The sequence below is a fragment of the Melopsittacus undulatus genome, chromosome 7, assembly GCF_012275295.1.
Source record: "Melopsittacus undulatus isolate bMelUnd1 chromosome 7, bMelUnd1.mat.Z, whole genome shotgun sequence".
Lineage (NCBI taxonomy): Eukaryota > Metazoa > Chordata > Aves > Psittaciformes > Psittaculidae > Melopsittacus > Melopsittacus undulatus.
Window position 1 is genome coordinate 2,419,463 of NC_047533.1, and position 18,985 is coordinate 2,438,447.

General features: G+C 45.9%; 1 protein-coding gene across 1 annotated transcript in view; it reads left to right on the forward strand.

Annotated features, from left to right (window-relative positions):
• The first annotated feature begins 740 nt into the window (after positions 1-740).
• Positions 741-18,985, forward strand: part of DNAAF9 (dynein axonemal assembly factor 9) — a 78,680-nt gene continuing 60,435 nt past the window's right edge. Inside the window, exons 1-2 of the mRNA XM_034064779.1 lie at positions 741-826; positions 12,641-12,720. Coding sequence (XP_033920670.1) covers positions 741-826; positions 12,641-12,720 — 166 coding nt within the window. The remainder of the gene's footprint in view (positions 827-12,640; positions 12,721-18,985) is intronic.

The following is an 18,985-nucleotide window of genomic DNA, read 5'->3' on the forward strand; positions in this document are numbered from 1 at the left end:
CTATGGGTTTGCAGTGGTCCATGGGGTCCATGTCACATCACCCCATAAAGTCCATGTCACATCACCCCATAGGGTCCCTGGGGAGGTCCATGGGGTCCATGTCACATCACCCCAAAGGGTCTCTGTGGGGGTCCGTGTCACATCATCCCATAGGGTCCCTGTGGGTGTCCATGTGGTCCATGTCACATCATCCCATAGGATCCCTGGGGTCTGTGTCACATCATCCCATAGGGTCCCTGTGGGTATCCATATGGTCCATGTCACATCATCCCATAGGGTCCCTGGGGGGTCCTGGGGTCCGTGTCACATCACCCCACAGGGCCCTGAGGACACGGGCGAGCCCACTCACAGCGGAGGGGTGGCAGTGGTGGGGGTTGGCCGCGCCCATGAGCAGCAGGGGGGGTAAAGGGGGTGTTGGAATGAGCGCTGCGAGGGGGTGTGTGCGAGGAGGCAGGAGTTGCACGAGTCCACGCCTTACAGAGGGGGGACCCAACCGTGCCCGCCCCTGTGTTTGCCCGCAACCATAGTCTGCCATAGGAGCCTTTCCGTTCTTCCTCAGTGTGAGACTCGGAGTAGCTCACGCTGAAAGCTGCGCTGGGTTAGGAGGAGAACTCGGGTACCAGCGTGCGAGCGGTACAGCTGTCCCCCCCCCTCCGCTCAGTGGTGCGGTCCGGGCGGGGCGCGGCTCCCGCAGTGCTGCCGGCTCCCTCCCCTCCCGTCGCTGCCGCATCCCCGTCGCCATGGCGCTGTGCGGCCGCTCCGCGCTCCTCCCGCCGGCCCCGCGCCCCTCACCGCGGAGACCCCGCTCCCCCAGCGCCTGCCTCAGGTAACGGGGGCCGGGGGGGGGGCAGCGGAGGGGCTGACAGGGAAGGACCGGGCGTTGGGGTGCATGGGAACGGGTTACCGGGGTGGGGCCGGGCGGTGATGGGCGCTGAGGGGTGTGAGGGAGGATGGAGGCGTCGGAGGGGCTGCATGGAGCGGGGTTGGGGTGTTAAAGGTGCTGGGGTGCACCGAGGGGGTGATGCGGAGGTGCTGAGGGAGATGGCGGGGGTGGTATGGGGGTTGATGGGGAGAAGCTGGGTGTTCGGAGAGCTGGGGCTGGGAAGGTGGAGGCTGGGAAGAGAATAGGGTGTTAAGAGCGGTGATGGGAAGGGTGAGTGGGTTGCAGGCTATGGAGGCTCGAATAGAGGGGTTGGGGGTGTTAAGAAGAGGTTTTGTGGCTTGCAGGGGACATTGGGTAGTTTTGGGGGTATTGCAAGGAGGCTTGGAGGTATTGAGGAGGTTGGAGTGGTTATGAGGGGCTGGAGTTATGGGGTGAAGGGATGGGACATCATTGGGGAAGCATAGAATCATGGAATGGTTTGGGTTGGAAGGGACCCTTAAAGCTCCTCCAGCTCCAACCCCTGCCACGGGCAGGGACCCCTTCCACTGGAGCAGCTGCTCCAAGCCCCTGTGTCCAACCTGGCCTTGAGCACTGCCAGGGATGGGGCAATGGAAGGTTGGTTTTGCAGAAGGGTTGATGGCAGCAAGGGCCTGGCTTGACCTTGTGTCTGCAGGGCTTGTTGTATCCTGAATCCCACTGGAGAACGGTGTGTGGGAGGCTGGGATGGAGCAGGGGGTGACAGGGGAACAACAAGGGACGTTTGAGGACCTTAAAGAGGTCTGGAGAGATGGGCTTGGGTTGTGTTACTGTAGGGAGTGAAGCCTGGCTCTGGTTTGGTAGGGGATGGATGTGGGTCTACCTTGGAAGGAGGGCTCTTGAAAGATAGGAATGTTGAAGCAGGGTATGGATAGCAGGGATTTGGGAGGGGTGGAGGGATTATGGAAGGAAAAGAGATTGTGTATTTGTGTGGGCATTGCTGGGTGACTTGTGGAGAAGGCAGCAGAAATAGGGGGGATGGAGGTGGACAAGAGGTGGAGTGAGGGAGCGTGTTAGATGATAGGCTTGGCTCAGTGGGATCTCAGGTGTCAGCTCGGTTATCCTTTGCTTGCTAGAGCTCTATCTCCTCTTAAAGATTCAAGGTGTATCCTTGTGTGTGTTGGGCGACAGTGTATATCTGAAGTGTCTGAATAGAAACAGCCCCAAGTTGTGCCAGAGGAGGTTTAAATTGGGTGTTAGGAACAATTCCTTCCCCAAAGGGTGCTCAAGCATTGGAACAGGCTGCCCAGGGCAGGACTGCAGTCACCATCCCCATTGGAACAGGCTCCCCAGGGCAGGGCTGCAATCACCATCCCTGCAGGTATTTAAAAGATGTGTAAATGTGGTGCTTAGGGACATAGTTTAGTGGTGGCCTTGGCAATGCTGTGGTTGGACTCAGTATCTCCGAGGTCTTTTCCAACCTAAACGATTCCATGGTTCTATTCACAAAGAACAACCCAGGAACTGAAGTGCTTGTTGCTTTCAATAGTTAGAGCACAATAGGTGGAAGTATTCACCAGTGTGAAGTCGGAGTAACTGGGAGATTGCTTGTCAATTGCCTGTCAATTGCAACCAGCCCGTTGGCTGAGCTACCTGCCTATTTAAGTGGGTCTGTGTTTGCTGTAGGTTTTGAATTATAAGACAAAACAGAAAGAGTTTGTTTATATACATATATATATATATATATATATATATGAAGGGAACAAAAGCATTTACTCTTCTCAGCCAATCTGCCTGTGCAATGAGAAACCCGGCACAGAGAGAGAAATGGAGGGCGTCTGTTTGAAATGCATGAACATGGCTGTTCTGTGGTGGTTGTGCTCCTTCTGTGCCTGCAGCTAGAAACTGAATTGCTCATAAGAGGGAAGGAAGAGTGACCTTTTCAGTGAATTTTAATTTCACTGAGTAAATGTGTCTTGTGTAGAAGGAGCTTAGTATCTGTTTATAGCTGGAAAGCATCTGTAAATTCGTGATGAGTAATAAAGCACCAAGATGGTAAAAAAAGAGGGAAAAAAAGGGAAAATGGTTTCCACTCAAACCTCTTTCTTTACCAGTGTATTTGTAATCCGAGAGCCTGTTTCGGAGTTGACATGAGAACATTCAGACTGTGAACATCTGCAAGCTTTCGAGCCCCACTGGGACATCCAGGCAGCATCTGTACTTTGGCATGTTTGCAAGAGGCATGTCATCCCTTAATTCGTTTTCCTCCTCAACATTTGTTCATGTGCAGTTTTGGGGGTGGTTTTATTTTGCAGGCCAGATGGAGGCAGGGAGACCAGTATTTGCAATGAATTTCCCAAGCAGTCAGCAGATAGCAGGCACTTCATAAAAATAACTTCGAAGAAAACAATCCCTCTTTTCCCCACCCCCTCCGAAGTCCCAAACAGGAATGGAAAAATTCTGAAGCCTATATAAAGAATAGAGATAATTCTTGGAGTTCTTCCACATACCTCAGAGTTTTGGTCTGCCATATGGTGTGTCAGGAGCTGGCGTTTACCACCGCCATCCTCAGCGTTGTAGCAACACAAGAAAGGATGGCTTTAGTAAATAAAAAGGAACTAAGAGATGCCTGTTGTCCAAAAAGTGGATGGCTTTTTAGAAGGTGATGTCATGTTTCGTGTGTCTTTATTTAGTGATGAGTGTTTTCCTTAAGAATACATGCATTTCTGAACTTAATTTATTCAATGCCTTTGCTATATATCACCATCTAAAATCAAGGTGAATCTGTTTTATCTCATAGTGCACTCACCCAATTTTACATTACCTTTACTTAGAGCAGGCAAATCCTCATTAGTTCCTCATGCTGGCAACACAATACAGATTAATTCTCACTGTGTGTCTGTACAAAATGAATACTTGGGTTAATTTTTATGTTGTCTCTGTCTACACACCTAATATTATTATCACACTCAAATCCATTCTGGTTTTAATCACATCGTGGTTAATTGTGTGGCTTTTCTCCTGTGGCTTCGGAGGAGCAGTTGGGGGGGGTGTTTGGGAGGTGGTACAGGGCTGAAGATGTTGTTGTGGTTTCCCAACCAGTTTTATTAAGGGACACATCTGTGTTGAAAGATTAACAGTTTGCATCCATGTGTTCCTTGTGTAATTATGCCGAGGTTCAGGATTTTGTAAGAGAACAGTTTCACCAAGTTATGTTTAAGGAACAAGCTGTATTTTAGCCTTGCAAAGAGAGAGCTAATTGAACTTGCTGAAATGCAGGAGGATAACAAAGAGAAACAGAACCCATTCCTTGAATATGGATGGGTTTCTACTGTGTTAGGGATCTAAGAAGGAGGTTGAGTGCTAGGCTAAGGCAAGAGAGGGATGTGGAACTGTATGGTTGATGGGAATGAAAGGTAGAATAAGTGCTTGCGAAGGAAAAGCTGCCAAAGGAGGGGAGCAGAGCCGTTGTGTTAACTGCCTATGGTGCTTCAGCAGGAGTTACCCCTTTGTGATCCTTTAGTTTGAATGGATGGCAAATCATCTGGTTTAGGGTTTTGTGGCTGCAGTGGTTGTAGTCCCTCAGTGGGCCCTGAAAGTCTATTTAGTCTTAAGGCACTGAAGCTTAACTTCTGATTTCTGCTTAAGTGCCACATGCTTGCTTTGTCTTTCTGATCAGAGGTGGACTGATAGCAGAATAATTACACTTCAGCTTCTGGTCTTTGCAACTGCTTCAGATATTTTCTCGGGTGATAATATTGGCATTCTTGATAGGGTGCCACAATTTAAGAGAGTGAAAACACAGACTTGGTGTTTGCATTCTCACACAGGTTGATTTACATCAAAGCTGCAGGTGTGACTGGTGTGTATGTGCCTGTAGGTGATGGGAAAACCTATCATTTGGTTGCACCATGGGGGAACTTCATTTCATAGAGGAACCATTCTTTGATTCTGTGATTTCATTTGCAGCCTGTTAGCTGGTGTTGAGGTCTGATCTGGAGAGAGAAGCTTTACAAGGGCCTGTAGGGACAGGCCAAGGGGAACGGCTTGAACCTGCCCAAGAGAGGGGAGACTGAGCTGAGCTCTTAGGCAGAAGCTGTTCCCTGGGAGGGTGCTGAGGCGCTGGCACAGGGTGCCCAGAGAAGCTGTGGCTGCCCCATCCCTGGCAGTGCTCAAGGCCAGGTTGGACACAGGGGCTTGGAGCAGCTGCTCCAGTGGAAGGGGTCCCTGCCCATAGCAGGGGTTGGAGCTGGAGGAGCTTTAAGGTCCCTTCCAACACAAACCAGGCTGGAATTCTGTGAGTTGCTTACAGCAAACAAGTCTGCGGAAGGGCTGCACTATCCAGTGTGGTTATATAAAATACCAGCATGGATAGTGATGTTCATCCTTAATAAATAGTGCTACTGTTAAGATGTGCTGAAGTGCCAAAGATCCTGAATAAACTTGTAATTTGCAAATGGAATCAGGCAGTCCCAAGTGTTTAGTAAGCAGAGGTTCATGCTTGTTTGTACGTGCTTTGAGGTCTCTGAATTAGAGTTGAATATTATTGTCCATTTCAGGTCAAGAAGCAAAAGATTTGGTCCTGTAAAATGCACGCAGTATTGAAATGTCTTCTTTTAGGTCCACTTTTAATATTTGCTGTTTACTGTTCCTGAACATGCTAAGTGCTTTTAAAGTTGCTATATTTCCTATTTATAGTCCCTATGTTCAATTTAGAGAAATCTTGAAAACGGCTGGAAAGCTGTCATGTATGGGTGAATACTGTTGTCTTTTGTGAGCAGTAAAACAGTCATTTTGGTGAGCTAAGGGGGAAAAACCCAACTAACCAAACCCCAAACTGTGTCCATTACTATTCAAGCTAGATAGCAAATTTCAAAGGCCATGCTTTAAAATGAAATTCCAAGTGTCTTGGACACAGTCTGACTTCTTGTTTCTCTTTCACAAATGCATTAAGATGGTGATAATGTCAGAGTGTGGGAAATCCTGGCCTCTAATATAAGCAGACAGTAATAATGTCTCTGTTAGAAACAGTGAGGTCAACAGAAGGCTCATGAAAAATAAACTGGACGTTTTGGGGCTAGAGTGGAAACAGATGGTGGTAGCAGCAAGTTAACAAGAAGTGAGATCTGGGGGGAAAAAAACCCCTCTTTTATCTTCCCATTTTATTTATTTTCCAGCTTTTTCTTCCCTCAATCAAGTCCTTTATGTTAAAACCAGTGTTCAATCTTGTCAATGTAAGGTTTTGCACAAGCTGGCCGTGGCTATCCCGGGTTTTTCCTCTTGTTCACTGCTGTTTCTCAAGGCTTCAGCACGTGTGGGGTTTTAGAACTGGAGTCTTTGTGGGGGAGGAGCGTAACATCTGCCAATATGGAGCAAAACCATATTCACCACAGTGCAGTCACATCCTTTGTCAGCTTTGTCATCCCTAGCTGCAGCCATCCCAGCCGTCTGGTGAGCCAGCTTGTGGGAATCCATCGGGAGTCACTCCAGGATCAATGCTGTTATCGTTGTGGCTGGATTACAATGTCCAGGAAAGGCAGCTTGCATGCAGGCTAAATGCTAGCAACACTCTATGCAGAAACTATATAATGGCATTGTGGAAACATAAATGAAATGAAAATGCTGTGGGGTATAATGTAAAAACTAATTCGTTCTTGATTGAGAAAGGCACAGTTGTTAATGTTGTGCTATTTGCCAGCACACATGGCTTGCAGCACCCTGTGTGTGCCTCAGCTGTGACAGACCAGCCTGTCATAAAGCCAGGTACTTTGCATAATGAGTATGAAGACTGTGAGCACCAATTCTTAGAAGTTAATGATTGTCAGTTATCTGCCCCCTTCTATTTGGATCTAGTCCAAGATGAGCAGAATATCAAGTACCTCAGTATCTAGTTTCTTAATTTGCCCAAGCACACGTTATTGCCAGATGCTACCCCAAAGGGTGGTTTTGCCTTCTGTGCTGCCTTCAGCAGTAAGATCAGCTCACTGGTGTTTCAGAGTGTTTGGTTTTAGGATTCTATGGGGTTGTCTTTATATTCTTAGGCTAGGGTTAGTTTGGATCCTTAAGTTGGTCTGGCTTGACACATGGCCTCAAGATCGGTAGTACAAATACGAGGGCAGTGTGAATCGTAGAATAGTTTGTGTTGGAAGGGACCTTAAAGCTCATCCAGTTCCAGCCCTCTACCACAGGCAGGGACCCCTTCCACTGGAGCAGCTGCTCCAAGCCCCTGTGTCCAACCTGGCCTTGAGCACTGCCAGGGATGGGGCAGCCACAGCTTCTCTGGGCACCCTGTGCCAGCACCTCAGCACCCTCCCAGGGAACAGCTTCTGCCTAAGAGCTCAGCTCAGTCTCCCATCTCTTGGGCAGGTTCAAGCCATTCCCCTTGGCCTGTCCCTCCAGGCCCTTGTCCCAAGCCCCTCTCCAGCTTTCCTGTAGCCCCTTTAGGCCCTGGAGCTGCTCTGGGCTCTCCCCTTGAGGAGCCTTCTCTTGTCCAGGCTGCCCCAGCGCAGCTCTCTCAGCCTGGCTCCAGAGCAGAGCTGCTCCAGCCCTCCCAGCATCTCCATGGCCTCCTCTGGCCTCTCTACAACAGCTCCACGACCCTCTTGTGTTGTTGCCCCAGAGCTGGATGCAGGACAGCAGGGGTGGCTGAACCATCACTTTCAGCACTCTGGGCTCTTGCACTGGCTTAAGACGATGTAGAAATTGCATCTTCGGTTCCAAAGTGCATGCTGGGCAAATTCTCACTTTACCTACTTCAGCTTAACTATCCACTTGTAAAGCAACCTCATTGTCTGTCTCGTTGAATAAGTAGCCTGCAGCTCATGTCTTGTCCAGGTCTCACTGAAGTCCAGGAGTTTGGGGCTTCCTAGGAAGGGCTTCAATTGTGTTTTCAAACAGAGCTAATGCAGATTTTTCAGCACTAAGCTACTATGAAACGTGCTTGTGGCTACGTATGTGGTGGCTGTGGAGCCACATCTTCCAGGAAAGTGGGCTTATGCTGTTGTGTGGAGGTTTTTCTTCATAGTTTCTCTTTGAAATGGAGTTATTGGGATTAACTGAAAAGAATTAAGAAGTCAGTGCTCTTTTCTTCCTGGCGTGCTTGGTTTGGAGGTGGGAAGAATCACGGATATTTGTTCCCAGCACAGTTGCTTTGTTTTTGTCAGATGACTCTTTAATGCAAAATGCAAGAAAATGCCATTTTTCCCCCCTCTGACTTTATCCACAGCTTAGCCTGTATTGTTTAAAGGCATGTAGGAAGAATTCTAATTATTCTCCTCACCATTTCTGAATGCTGCCTTTTCCCAGCCACAGAAGTCTTCTGTTCTTAATGTCAGCCTTTGAACATAATGATTTATACACACTGGAAATGATGTTGAAAATATTTTAATCTGTCAAGAAGCTTTTCTACAGGTTTCTTTCCCAGAAACCCCTTTAAATGAGGCAAGGAGACCTCTTCTGCTGAAGGCTCTTGAATGTTAAGATTGAAATAAACATCTTTATGGTCATAAATGAAATAATGAATATATAAACTGCTGCATGCTTTTTCCTTTTATGTCTGGACTGTCTCCTTAGGGAAGTGTGGCACCAATACTCAACTCACCTGGGCCTGGAGCACAAGAGAGATGGGGAACAGCTGAGGGACCTGGGGGATTCAGATGGAGAAGAGAAGGCTCAGGGGGGACCTGATGGCTCCCTCCAAGTGCCTGAGAGGAGGATGGAGCCAGGAGGGGCTGGGCTCTGCTCCCAAGGAACAAGGGATGGGACAAGAGGAACTGGCCTCAAGCTGCACCAGGGCAGGTTTAGATGGAGCTGAGGAACAATTCCTGCCCCACAGGGTGCTCAGGCATTGGAACAGGCTGCCCAGGGCAGGAATGCAGGCACTGGCCCTGCAAGGGTTCACACACCGCATAGACGGGACCCTCAGTGCCATGGGTTAGTGCTGGCCTTGGCAGGGCTGGGAATGGTTGGACTGGATGAGCTTAAAGGGCTTTTCCAACCCAGTTGATTTTATGATTCATGTGTCAGAAATTTCTTAGCAGCTTAATCTCAGAACTCTCTATATTTTAAGGGGTGCACCAAAGTTGTTATATCTCTGAAAGGTCCTGGAATTAGTTCTAGGAGAGGAAGATTCGTAATCTTAAATGAAAACTTAAGGAGGGCAAGAAATACTCAACCCACAACAAACATGTGAATCATTTCCTCCCCTAATTTCTCTTCCCCTCTCCCCTCCATCACAGTTGAATGCAACACATCAGAAAATACTTTCACAGAGCTCTAGATGACAAAATCGATGTGGATTTTGCTTTGCTTTGGTCTGGTCTTGTTGCACAGGCTCATAACACTACTTTTAAATGAGAAACAGATTTCATCAGATTTCCCTTTTGTTGAAGCTGTTAGTGTGCATTAGAAGTTAAAGATCTTAGGAATAATTTACATTGTATCACATAATGATGTTTTTTAACAAGTGGGAGTATTTCTTCTTACAAGGGGTTTCTGTACTTGTTCTTTCTCAAATCAAGTTCTAACTGTTCCTTTCTTTTAACAGTGATGGGGGGAATAATAGCAAAATCAGAGTGTATCTTCATGCAGTGTTTATAATGCACAAGAGGTTTTGAAAACACTTTACATTCCAGCAGAACCTGTCTTTGGCTGGAGAATAACTTAAATGTGCCTCGAGAGCGAAGCTGAACACAAGTAGTGAAGGGATTGTTGTATCTTGAGTTGAATGAAAATCTGCCTCTTGTGCCTGCAGCTTGGAAGCATTCATGATGGTTTTTGTGATGACACTTCCTTTTCATTCTATGTGCAGAAGCAGGAAGATGCATCCTCTGATATGGTAAATCCTTTAATAAAACTGCTTGCTTTGTCACTGGGGATGTCTTCGGACATGCTTTGGCACAGTCATCTCATTCCGTCCTTCACTTAGTTGTAGAAGTGTGGGCTTCTCTTGAATAGAACTCTGCAGGGAGGTTCAGAAGTATTTTTGTTCTCATCTTAGCTTTCTACATAAAGCTGCTTCCATTTCATGTGTTTTACAGAGGCTGTAGCAGTTTTGCTTGCCAACAGCTGGTCTTTAAATAACTGTAGACCTGTTTGCGTATGGAAAAATTAAGTAAGTCAAATTTGTTTGTACCCACAGTGAAGAGTCTAGCAAGTTTTTCTGCTCTTGATCTTGCTTGCTCTGCTGGATCATCTCTCACCCAGCTAGTCTGGGGTCCTGTTTAATGATGGGATGAATATCTGCTGGAATAAGATATAAAATGTTAAGTTTGAATAGGTGTGACAGTTATTGGTTAGGTTTTAAAGATCTAGTATTTAAAGATGCTAAAATGTGCAGCATAAAGTTTATTTCATGAACTTCATAGAATCACCTACATGAGCAGCAACATCTGATAGTTTGTGTTGGAAGGGACCTTAAAGCTCCTCCAGCTCCAACCCCTGCCATGGGCAGGGACCCCTTCCACTGGAGCAGCTGCTCCAAGCCCCTGTGTCCAACCTGGCCTTGAGCACTGCCAGGGATGGGGCAGCCACAGCTTCTCTGGGCACCCTGTGCCAGCGCCTCAGCACCCTCCCAGGGAAGAGCTTCTGCCTAAGAGCTCAGCTCAGTCTCCCCTCTCTTGGGCAGGTTCAAGCCATTCCCCTTGGCCTGTCCCTCCAGGCCCTTGTCCCAAGCCCCTCTCCAGGTTCCTTATCAGCCATTATCTGTGTCTTTAATTTCTGTTTCTGTATCTAATACTGGATTGGAATATCTATTCACACATACAATGGACCATGATACAGTACAGCACAGAATATGAATTGAGAAATTTCAGGCAGAAAGAAGAATTGAGAAATTCAGACCTCAACTAGGCAATCTGAAAAACCTGGGGTGGTTTGCACTGATTTTGTATTTCCCATGAAAGCATCTTTAACTGTATGTTACAGTGGGTGTTCAAACTGTGCTTAGATGAGCTCTAATGGAAACCTTTGGGGTTCAGTCTGTCTTTCAGAGGAAGTAGAGCATGATCATTGGCTTACTGAAAAGATCGATTTGCTTTTTCCATGGCTTAGCTATGAAAATAGGAATACTCATTGTTTGTTTGAGCCGGTCATAAATTTAGCTCTGTTTAAGTGTTTCTGCAAGAGACATTTGTTTCTTAGAGCTGAACAGCTCTTAGTTGTATAAACAAGACCGTTACAACAAGACACAGTGATATCAGCAGGGAAATAAATGTCTTGCCTTCTCTCTGTATTAACAGAAGCTCACAAAACGTTGCATAGAAGCACAAATTATATTCCTCTCTGTCTGGCTGTTGTAGCTGAGTGTTTTGCCTGGCTTAAAGATGCATCTTGGCCAACTGAATTTAACTTTATATAATCGGCAATTCATTTTATTATGACGATCTTGGCAAGATTTGGTATTGTTTCATTTCTTTTTCATTGTAGATTGTTACTGAAGATTATACTTTGGGCTTTTAATTTTCCCTGACTGTTCATTTTAGGAAAATATCATAGATTTAATACAGAAGTAATACATGAGAGAGGTAACATGCATCACAGGAAAATGATCTATATATTTAATGGAATTCCAGACTCGTGTGGGTTGGAAGGGAGCTTAAATCACATCCAGCTCCAACCCCTGCCACAGACAGGGACCCCTTCCACTGGAGCAGCTGCTCCAAGCCCCTGTGTCCAACCTGGCCTTGAGCACTGCCAGGGATGGGGCAGCCACAGCTTCTCTGGGCACCCTGTGCCAGCGCCTCAGCACCCTCCCAGGGAATGTTATGGTTTAAAGTTATGGTTAAGTTTTCATGATTTCTTTGTGTTATTTGAGGTGTTTTGAGCTGTGGCTTCATTTCTGACCAGAAACTCACAAGTTCACTTTATTATCTTGTCTTGCAGGAAAATAATCTTTCTTTAAAGGTGTTCAGCTCTCCTGGAGTTCAGCTTCTGTTGTGTTAAATGAGAGTATGGACTCTGTATTTTTCCATCATGGACTAAATAATGTTCTAGAGAGTAATGGCAGATGTGATGAACTGCAGCACCCAAGGCTTAAATAGAAGAGAAAATCCTCTGGTCAGGAGCTGTGTCTCAGGGCGTTTGCTAAAATTGCTTTCTCTTTTCTGTCTGAAAGTTCCCTTAGTTCTGCATTTATGTATGTGCTTGTGACAATACAGGGCGACCTTTTAAGTCTTTGTCGTAGTGGTAAGCAAAAGCATCACTGGGACACTGCAGATTGCATGACACAGGCTTTAGGAGCTGAGGATTTGGGTGAGACCCTGCAGGTTTGTGAGTGCAGGTAGAGTTCTCTGTGCCTTCCCCCATTCTTCCCTACACAAATATCACACTGATCTTGTCTGGAAGGTGACTGTGTTACATACTTACACAGTGGTCTGATGGTTTCTTTTGGAAACACCTTTTGGGGTGCAGGAGCTATTCAGTCTCTTTTCAACCTTCTGCTTGGGCATCACCTACCCCGTGTTGCTTTGCTTCCCTCATAGAGAAAGGAGTGTTGCTGGCTTGGTGAGAGGAAACTTTTGCTAAAGGTTAGGTATGAACAGAGTACTTGGATAGTGATGCGTTCTAATCTTTCAAAGCTTTGTATTTCCTCTTTTAGTGGACAAAAAGTAATAATGCAGGAATGATTTGCTATGATGACTAAATGTATTTCACACTGAAAAGACCCAAGTTGAAGTGTGTCCACATAGTTTATATGTTAAAGAAAAATAAAGGTCAACTCTTCAACCTACCAAACTTGAGCACTCCAAAGCACTGACCTTAAGTTTGAATTCTCTTTTGCAGCTGCAGCCGCCTTCGAAACATTCAGAGCATCCTGACACAGAGCAGCAAATCTCAACCTGATGGAATCCTCTGCATTTTAGGTTAGTTTGACTTTCCTCTCCTTTTATTCTCATTGTATTGATAAAGGTACCATGAGTTTCAGAATGATGATAATCTCCTTCCTTCCCCAAGGCCCAGCTCTGTTTCTCAGTGAATAGGCAGTTATTGGATGGGCACACTCTTTTCTCCCTACATTATTCTCAAGCCTATTTACTAATTTCAGGCAGACTTGCTACAATAGTAAGAATATCAACATTATGAAGCCTTATGAAAATTCAGTGGCTGGAGAGAAGAGAGAATCTTTGTTAATCTCTAAATTGAAGGAGAGAATTTAATCTGTATCTATTTGGAGTGAACATTCAGCAGTCTAGGCAGTGTTTGCTTTCTGGCTGGTGCTTGGCATAAAAGCTCCAGACTGAGGGCACTTGTGTTGGAGCTGGTTTCCCCGTGGAGGTGGGGAAGTGGAAAGGATTAGAAGATGCTGAGGTTAAGGGAGTGGAGAAGAGACAGAGGAGCACCAAGGGTAGGGACCGTGGTGTACAGAGCGAAGTGGTGGCTGAGAGATACGGGGGGGGAGGGGGGGGGTAATCAGCAAACTGGCTGAATTAATAAAACCTGAATTTAGGGGAGGGATATGTTGCCTCAGGAATTCAAAATGCACTTAGGCAAATCTGGAATGCAGTTATGAGTCAAATGGTGGCATATACAGAGCATTTATATGGTTTCAGTCCTTTGTTTCTTCTAGGGTTGGGGGAAAGAGGGATATGAAATCCAGCTGTGTGTGCATATATCCCCATGGAAAGTAACAGTTTTTTTTGTACTGCTTTAATATCATTTCTGTATGTCACATTGACCCTTGTTTCTTATTATATAATCACTATCAAGATATTAAAGGATAAATTAAGGGATGATGATTGAAATTCCGTAGAGAAAAGGACTAAGGAGTGATTGTTTAAATAATGTTTTACAGTTAAAGATGGAGAAATCTAGTGTAGTCTAAATGTAATAGCATTAAGAAATCATACAACAGCCTGTTTTTTTGGGGTGTTATTTGGGATTTTTATTATCTTTTTTAATGATGTAGCAAGAAAACTTGAAGAAGCTCATTTACAGAACAACAAAGAAGTTGTAAATGTGTATAACTTAGTTCTCTTTTGGTCAATGCTAACTGTGTGACATGACTGGCCCTGTTCTCTAGGGTAAGAGTTTAAGAAGTCTTCAGCTCATTAGTAACTTTAAATCTAGAAGGTCTGTAAGGTCACTGTGTCAACCTTCCAAGGAAACTTAATCATGCAGGATAATGTAGAGTCATAGAATTGACTAGGTTGGAAAAGCCCTTTCAGCTCATCCAGTCCAATCATTCCCAGCACTGCCAAGGCCAGCACTAACTCATGGCACTGAGGGTCTCGTCTGTATGGTGTGTGAACACTTGCAGGCTGGTGCCTGCAGCCCTGCCCTGGGCAGCCTGTTCCAATGCCTGAGCACCCTGTGGGGCAGGAATTGTTCCTCAGCTCCATCTAAACCTGCCCTGGGGCAGCTTGAGGCAGGTTCCTCTTGTCCCATCCCTTGTTCCTTGGGAGCAGAGCCCAGCCCCTCCTGGCTCCATCCTCCTCTCAGGCACTTGGAGGGAGCCATCAGGTCCCCCCTGAGCCTTCTCTTCTCCATCTGAACCCCCCAGGCCCCTCAGCCGTTCCCCATCTCTCTTGTGCTCCAGGCCCTGCACCAGCTCCAGTGCTCTTCTCTGGCCCTGCTCCAGCACCTCAAGGTCTCTCTTGCAGTGAGGGGCCCAGATCTGAGAACAGGATTCGAGGTGCAGCCTCACCAGCGCCCAGTACAGGCAGAAAGTCACTGAGCTGGTCCTGCTGCCGCACTGGTGCTGATACAGAAATAGCATACTTGGGTTTTGCCTTTGATGCTTGTTGAATTACATAAAAGACATCAAGTTGTGTCATCTCACCATTGATACCATGGTATTTTTTGACTGTTATTAACTCTGAAGCTGCACTAAGTCCCAAACAAAGAATAGTCATTCAAAACATTGTGCAGCTCTGGGAAAGTATTACAGGTAAAAGGAATTGCTTTATGTAATCCTCAGTGTAATGTGGAATATTTAAGTCCATGCATAAGACCATAGCTGTTAATAAAGAAGCATTTCTGCTATGGACTTATAGGAAGCGTGTTTTGTTATTAGTCTTGTGCTTTGCACTAATCTGTTTTATCACCCACAAAAGAACTGTTGTTGCCTAATCTGACCTGTCTAATGTAGCCAGCAGGGTTTTTAGCATAGCTTCTGATTAAGCAGGCATATTACTGTTACAAATGCATTAAATCTGTCTTCAAATGCTACCTTCAGGTGACAAAAGATCTTATGTTTTTAGTCCTGTTGACTTATATGTGAAACATAGGCATAATTGTGTTCTTATGCAATCAGTGCATGTTCTGTTCCACTTGTCTCTCTTTAATGATCAAGAGCTAATGCATGTCCTTCACCCCAACTTTAATATAACATGCTGGGCTGTGAGATCAACACAATATAAACTTTTATGGCTTTGCTTCAACAAGGTTAATATTTACATTGAAACTGAAAACAGCATTGTGAGATTGCAAAGAGAGATGACAGTGAACTAAGTATTAATACTTCCCTTTTATCCTCCCTGAAGAGGATAGGAACACATTAGGGGCTGTACCAGTAAATCTTTATCTTCTGTTCAACTATAACTACTTCTTTAGGTATCTTTTTTGTTTTTTTCCCCTCCATTATGTTCCATCCCACACAGAGCTCTTGCTCTGAGGATGTGGGAGAAACCTCACCAGCATTTAGTACATTACACTGATTGCTCATCCCATTCCCTTTCCAAATAGAGGTTATATTAATGACTCTTGTGCCACTTAGAGTCATAGGATGACAAAGTGGTTTGTGTTGGAAGGGACCTTAAATCCCATCCAGCTCCAACCCCTGCCATGGGCAGGGAGCCCTTCCACTGGAGCAGCTGCTCCAAGCCCCTGTGTCCAACCTGGCCTTGAGCACTGCCAGGGATGGGGCAGCCACAGCTTCTCTGGGCACCCTGTGCCAGCGCCTCAGCACCCTCCCAGGGAACAGCTTCTGCCTAAGAGCTCAGCTCAGTCTCCCCTCTCTGGGGCAGGTTCAAGCCATTCCCCTTGGCCTTGTCACTTCTGATGACAGTTTCACAGCTGCATGTTGTGTTTGGGGCAGATCTCTAAAGGTGATGTGTCCACTTTCCAGCCTCACCATCCCACTGCCTCACTGACGTCCGTGGAGCTCACGTGGCTGTTCGGTGTGTTATGGAACAACTGTTCTTTGTTTCCATACACAAGGACGTGTCAGGAGTACATGGTTGAGACAAAAAACAGGGCTTTATACCTGCAGGCTGTGTTTATGTCAGCTCAGCAGCTGTGATATCTCAGACATAAGGGATGGGTGAGCTGAATACTTTCTGCTTTGCCCAAGGGGAGTCTCAGCCTGCCCTTAGACCACTCCTTTCCTCTCTTTACTCCCCACATGCATTTTACATCAGTGCTGGTGGTTGATGTCTTGCATCTGCTTCATCTTCCTGAGCAGACAAGATTTCTTCCCCCCCTCTCTATATTTGGCCAAACTCATTTCCTGCCAGTTTAGCAAACTGAATCATGTTGGTTGAGCCCCAACTGCCTGACCCTAACCCTAACCCTAATGGCTCTTTGGGTAGCACTGGACTATTGGACCGAGTCATTGTCTCACTAAACCCTTGTGATGAGTTGGGAACAGGCAGGGAGTTACTAAACTCCTGGCTCAGCTGGAGGCAGGCGTGGGGGTTTCCTTGTTAATGCTTTCCCCATTGTTCCATGGAGGACTCCTGATATGCTTCTGGAGGTATCTTTGTCATTGTTTCATTTCCTGTTTATTTTCCGCTGACTGTATCTGTTCATTTAACTCCATATGTTTCTGTAGAAGAGTACTAAAGCCTCAGTGTGAAAGCTGCTGTACTGAATACTTAAAAACCCAAGCAGTAAAAGCTACACACACCAAGTGTTCTTCAGAGTTAATGCCTTTATAGTAAGCTAAAGAGAAATGAAGGCTCAGGGGAGATTTTGTCACCATGTTCCAGCATTTAAAGGGTGGCTACAAAGAAGACTTTTACAAGGAGTCCCATGGAAAAGACAAGGGGTGATGGGCACAAGTTACTGCTGGGGAGATTCCGACTGGACACAAGGGGAACATGTTTCCCAATGAGAGCAGTAAGCTACTGGAATAATCTCCCCAGGGAAGTGGTAACTTCCCCCCACTGGACACTGTTAAGACTGGGCTGGACAGGGTGCTGGGCCATCTAATGTAGGTAATGCTTTGCCTAGAAAGGTTGGAGCAGATGCTGCTTGAGGTCCCTTCCAACCTTGGATTCTAGGATTGACCTGTCACCTTGCTGTCCCTGAAAGGGCCTGTCGTCATTCCTCCTTTGTACCAGATTATGTGCTCATCTGATTGCCTTCAAAAGTTGCCTCAGGCATGTAATCAGTAAACCAGATTATCTTCAGGACATTGTATGGGCTGCTTTCTAAGGCTAGAGCTGATTTCAAAGGGACTGATTGTGTTTAAATGGAGTTCCCTGGAACAATGGGACAGTTGCTTCCTGGAAGAACTGAGTCTCCAGTCTTGGTTGTAACTAAAATCCCACCTAGAGGCAGGGGCTTTAGGACCAGTATTAGTGCACTGAGTCCCAGTGTAATGTAGATTATATTCAGCCCCTGTTTTCATGGGTCTGGAAACATAAATACAGTAGGAACAGTGTGTTTGCTGCTTCTCTCTCTTTTAAACTGTATTTCTGAGTTCCCAAATCCAGGGCAGTCTGTTTATGCAGAATGCTATTGGTACAGCAGTGGCATAACATTGCAGCAGGGGTTGAAAATGAGTGACTGGGCTCTCTTTAGCTGAGTCTTATTGATTCTGACCTGAGTTGTAAATGGGCTGCTGAGGCTCTAGGTTCTCCCTTTGTCAAGGGATGTCCTTGAACACACAGAATTGTGACTTTTGTAAAGAGCATGCTCCAGGGATGTGTATATACATATATATATATATGTATGGGAGATCTGTGCTAGAAGTTAGGGTGGTTGATTTTGTCTCTTCTGTAGTCTCACACCATGTGTTGATACCTTGGAGTATACATGAGCTCTTCAAAGGCCAGTTACTAAACAAACAATGGAGTTTATTAAGATGTGGGATTCAGTAGCTGGATGCAGACATGGCCTCTGGTTAGTACTTTAAAGCTGAAAGATAGCATAAATAATGGAATATTATTAGGAGTATCTAGGATTTGTTCCAACTTCTGCTAAGTTCAGGTGATTCTTGAGTAGTTTGGTTTCCGATACAAGTCCTGAAGCCCAGACATTCAGGCTGTGTTATTGCATTATTGATGTACTGATCTTGCTTTGGACGTGGAAACAGACCTTAACTTGTTGGCCACCATCCAGCTGTATCATAATACAACTTGGTAGGAAAACCTGACCTTACTGTTTATAAGATACTTTGAAGCAGTTGAGACTGGTGACCTCTGTCCGAAGTGGATGTCAAGGATGCTGCTTTATGCATAGCTTTACTTGTGGAGAAAGCTTGATTTATTCCAGAAGATTTAGGAACTGTGACTGTCTTCCAGAGACATGAATAATACTTCCTGAATCCTAGAACAGTTTGGGTTGGAAAGGACCTTAAGATCATCCAGTTCCACCCCATGCCATAGGCAGGAATGCCTCACTCTAGACTGTGTCACCTAGGGCTTTGTGCAACCTGGCCTTGAACACTGCCAGGGACAGAGCATTTACCACTTCTCTGGGCATGCTGTGGCAGCACCTCAGCACCCTCACAGGGAAGAACTTCCTTATATCTAACCCGAACTTCCCCTCTTTCAGTTTGAATCCATGACCCCTTGTCCTATCACTACAGCCCCTGATGAAGAGTCTTTCTCCAGCATCCTTATAGGCCCCCTTCAGAAGGTGTTCTGAGGTCTCCACGCAGCTTCTCTTCTCCAGGCTGAACAGCCCCAACTTTCTCAGCCTGTCTCCATACAGGAGGTGCTCCAGCCCCTGAGCATCCTCATGGCCTCCTCTGGACTTGCTCCAGCAGCTCCATGTTCTTCTCTTTCTGTGGCGTGCTTCCTTTCTTCTAGCGTTTATCTTTTATCTCTTCACGCTCCAGATCTGCAAGTGTTTTAATTTGATATTCCCAAGGCCCAGAAAATGCTTTCCTTGGAAGCTGCTCCTATACCATATGTTTTGTCAGAATATCTTTTCATCATTTGTTAGAAGGCCTCACTGGCT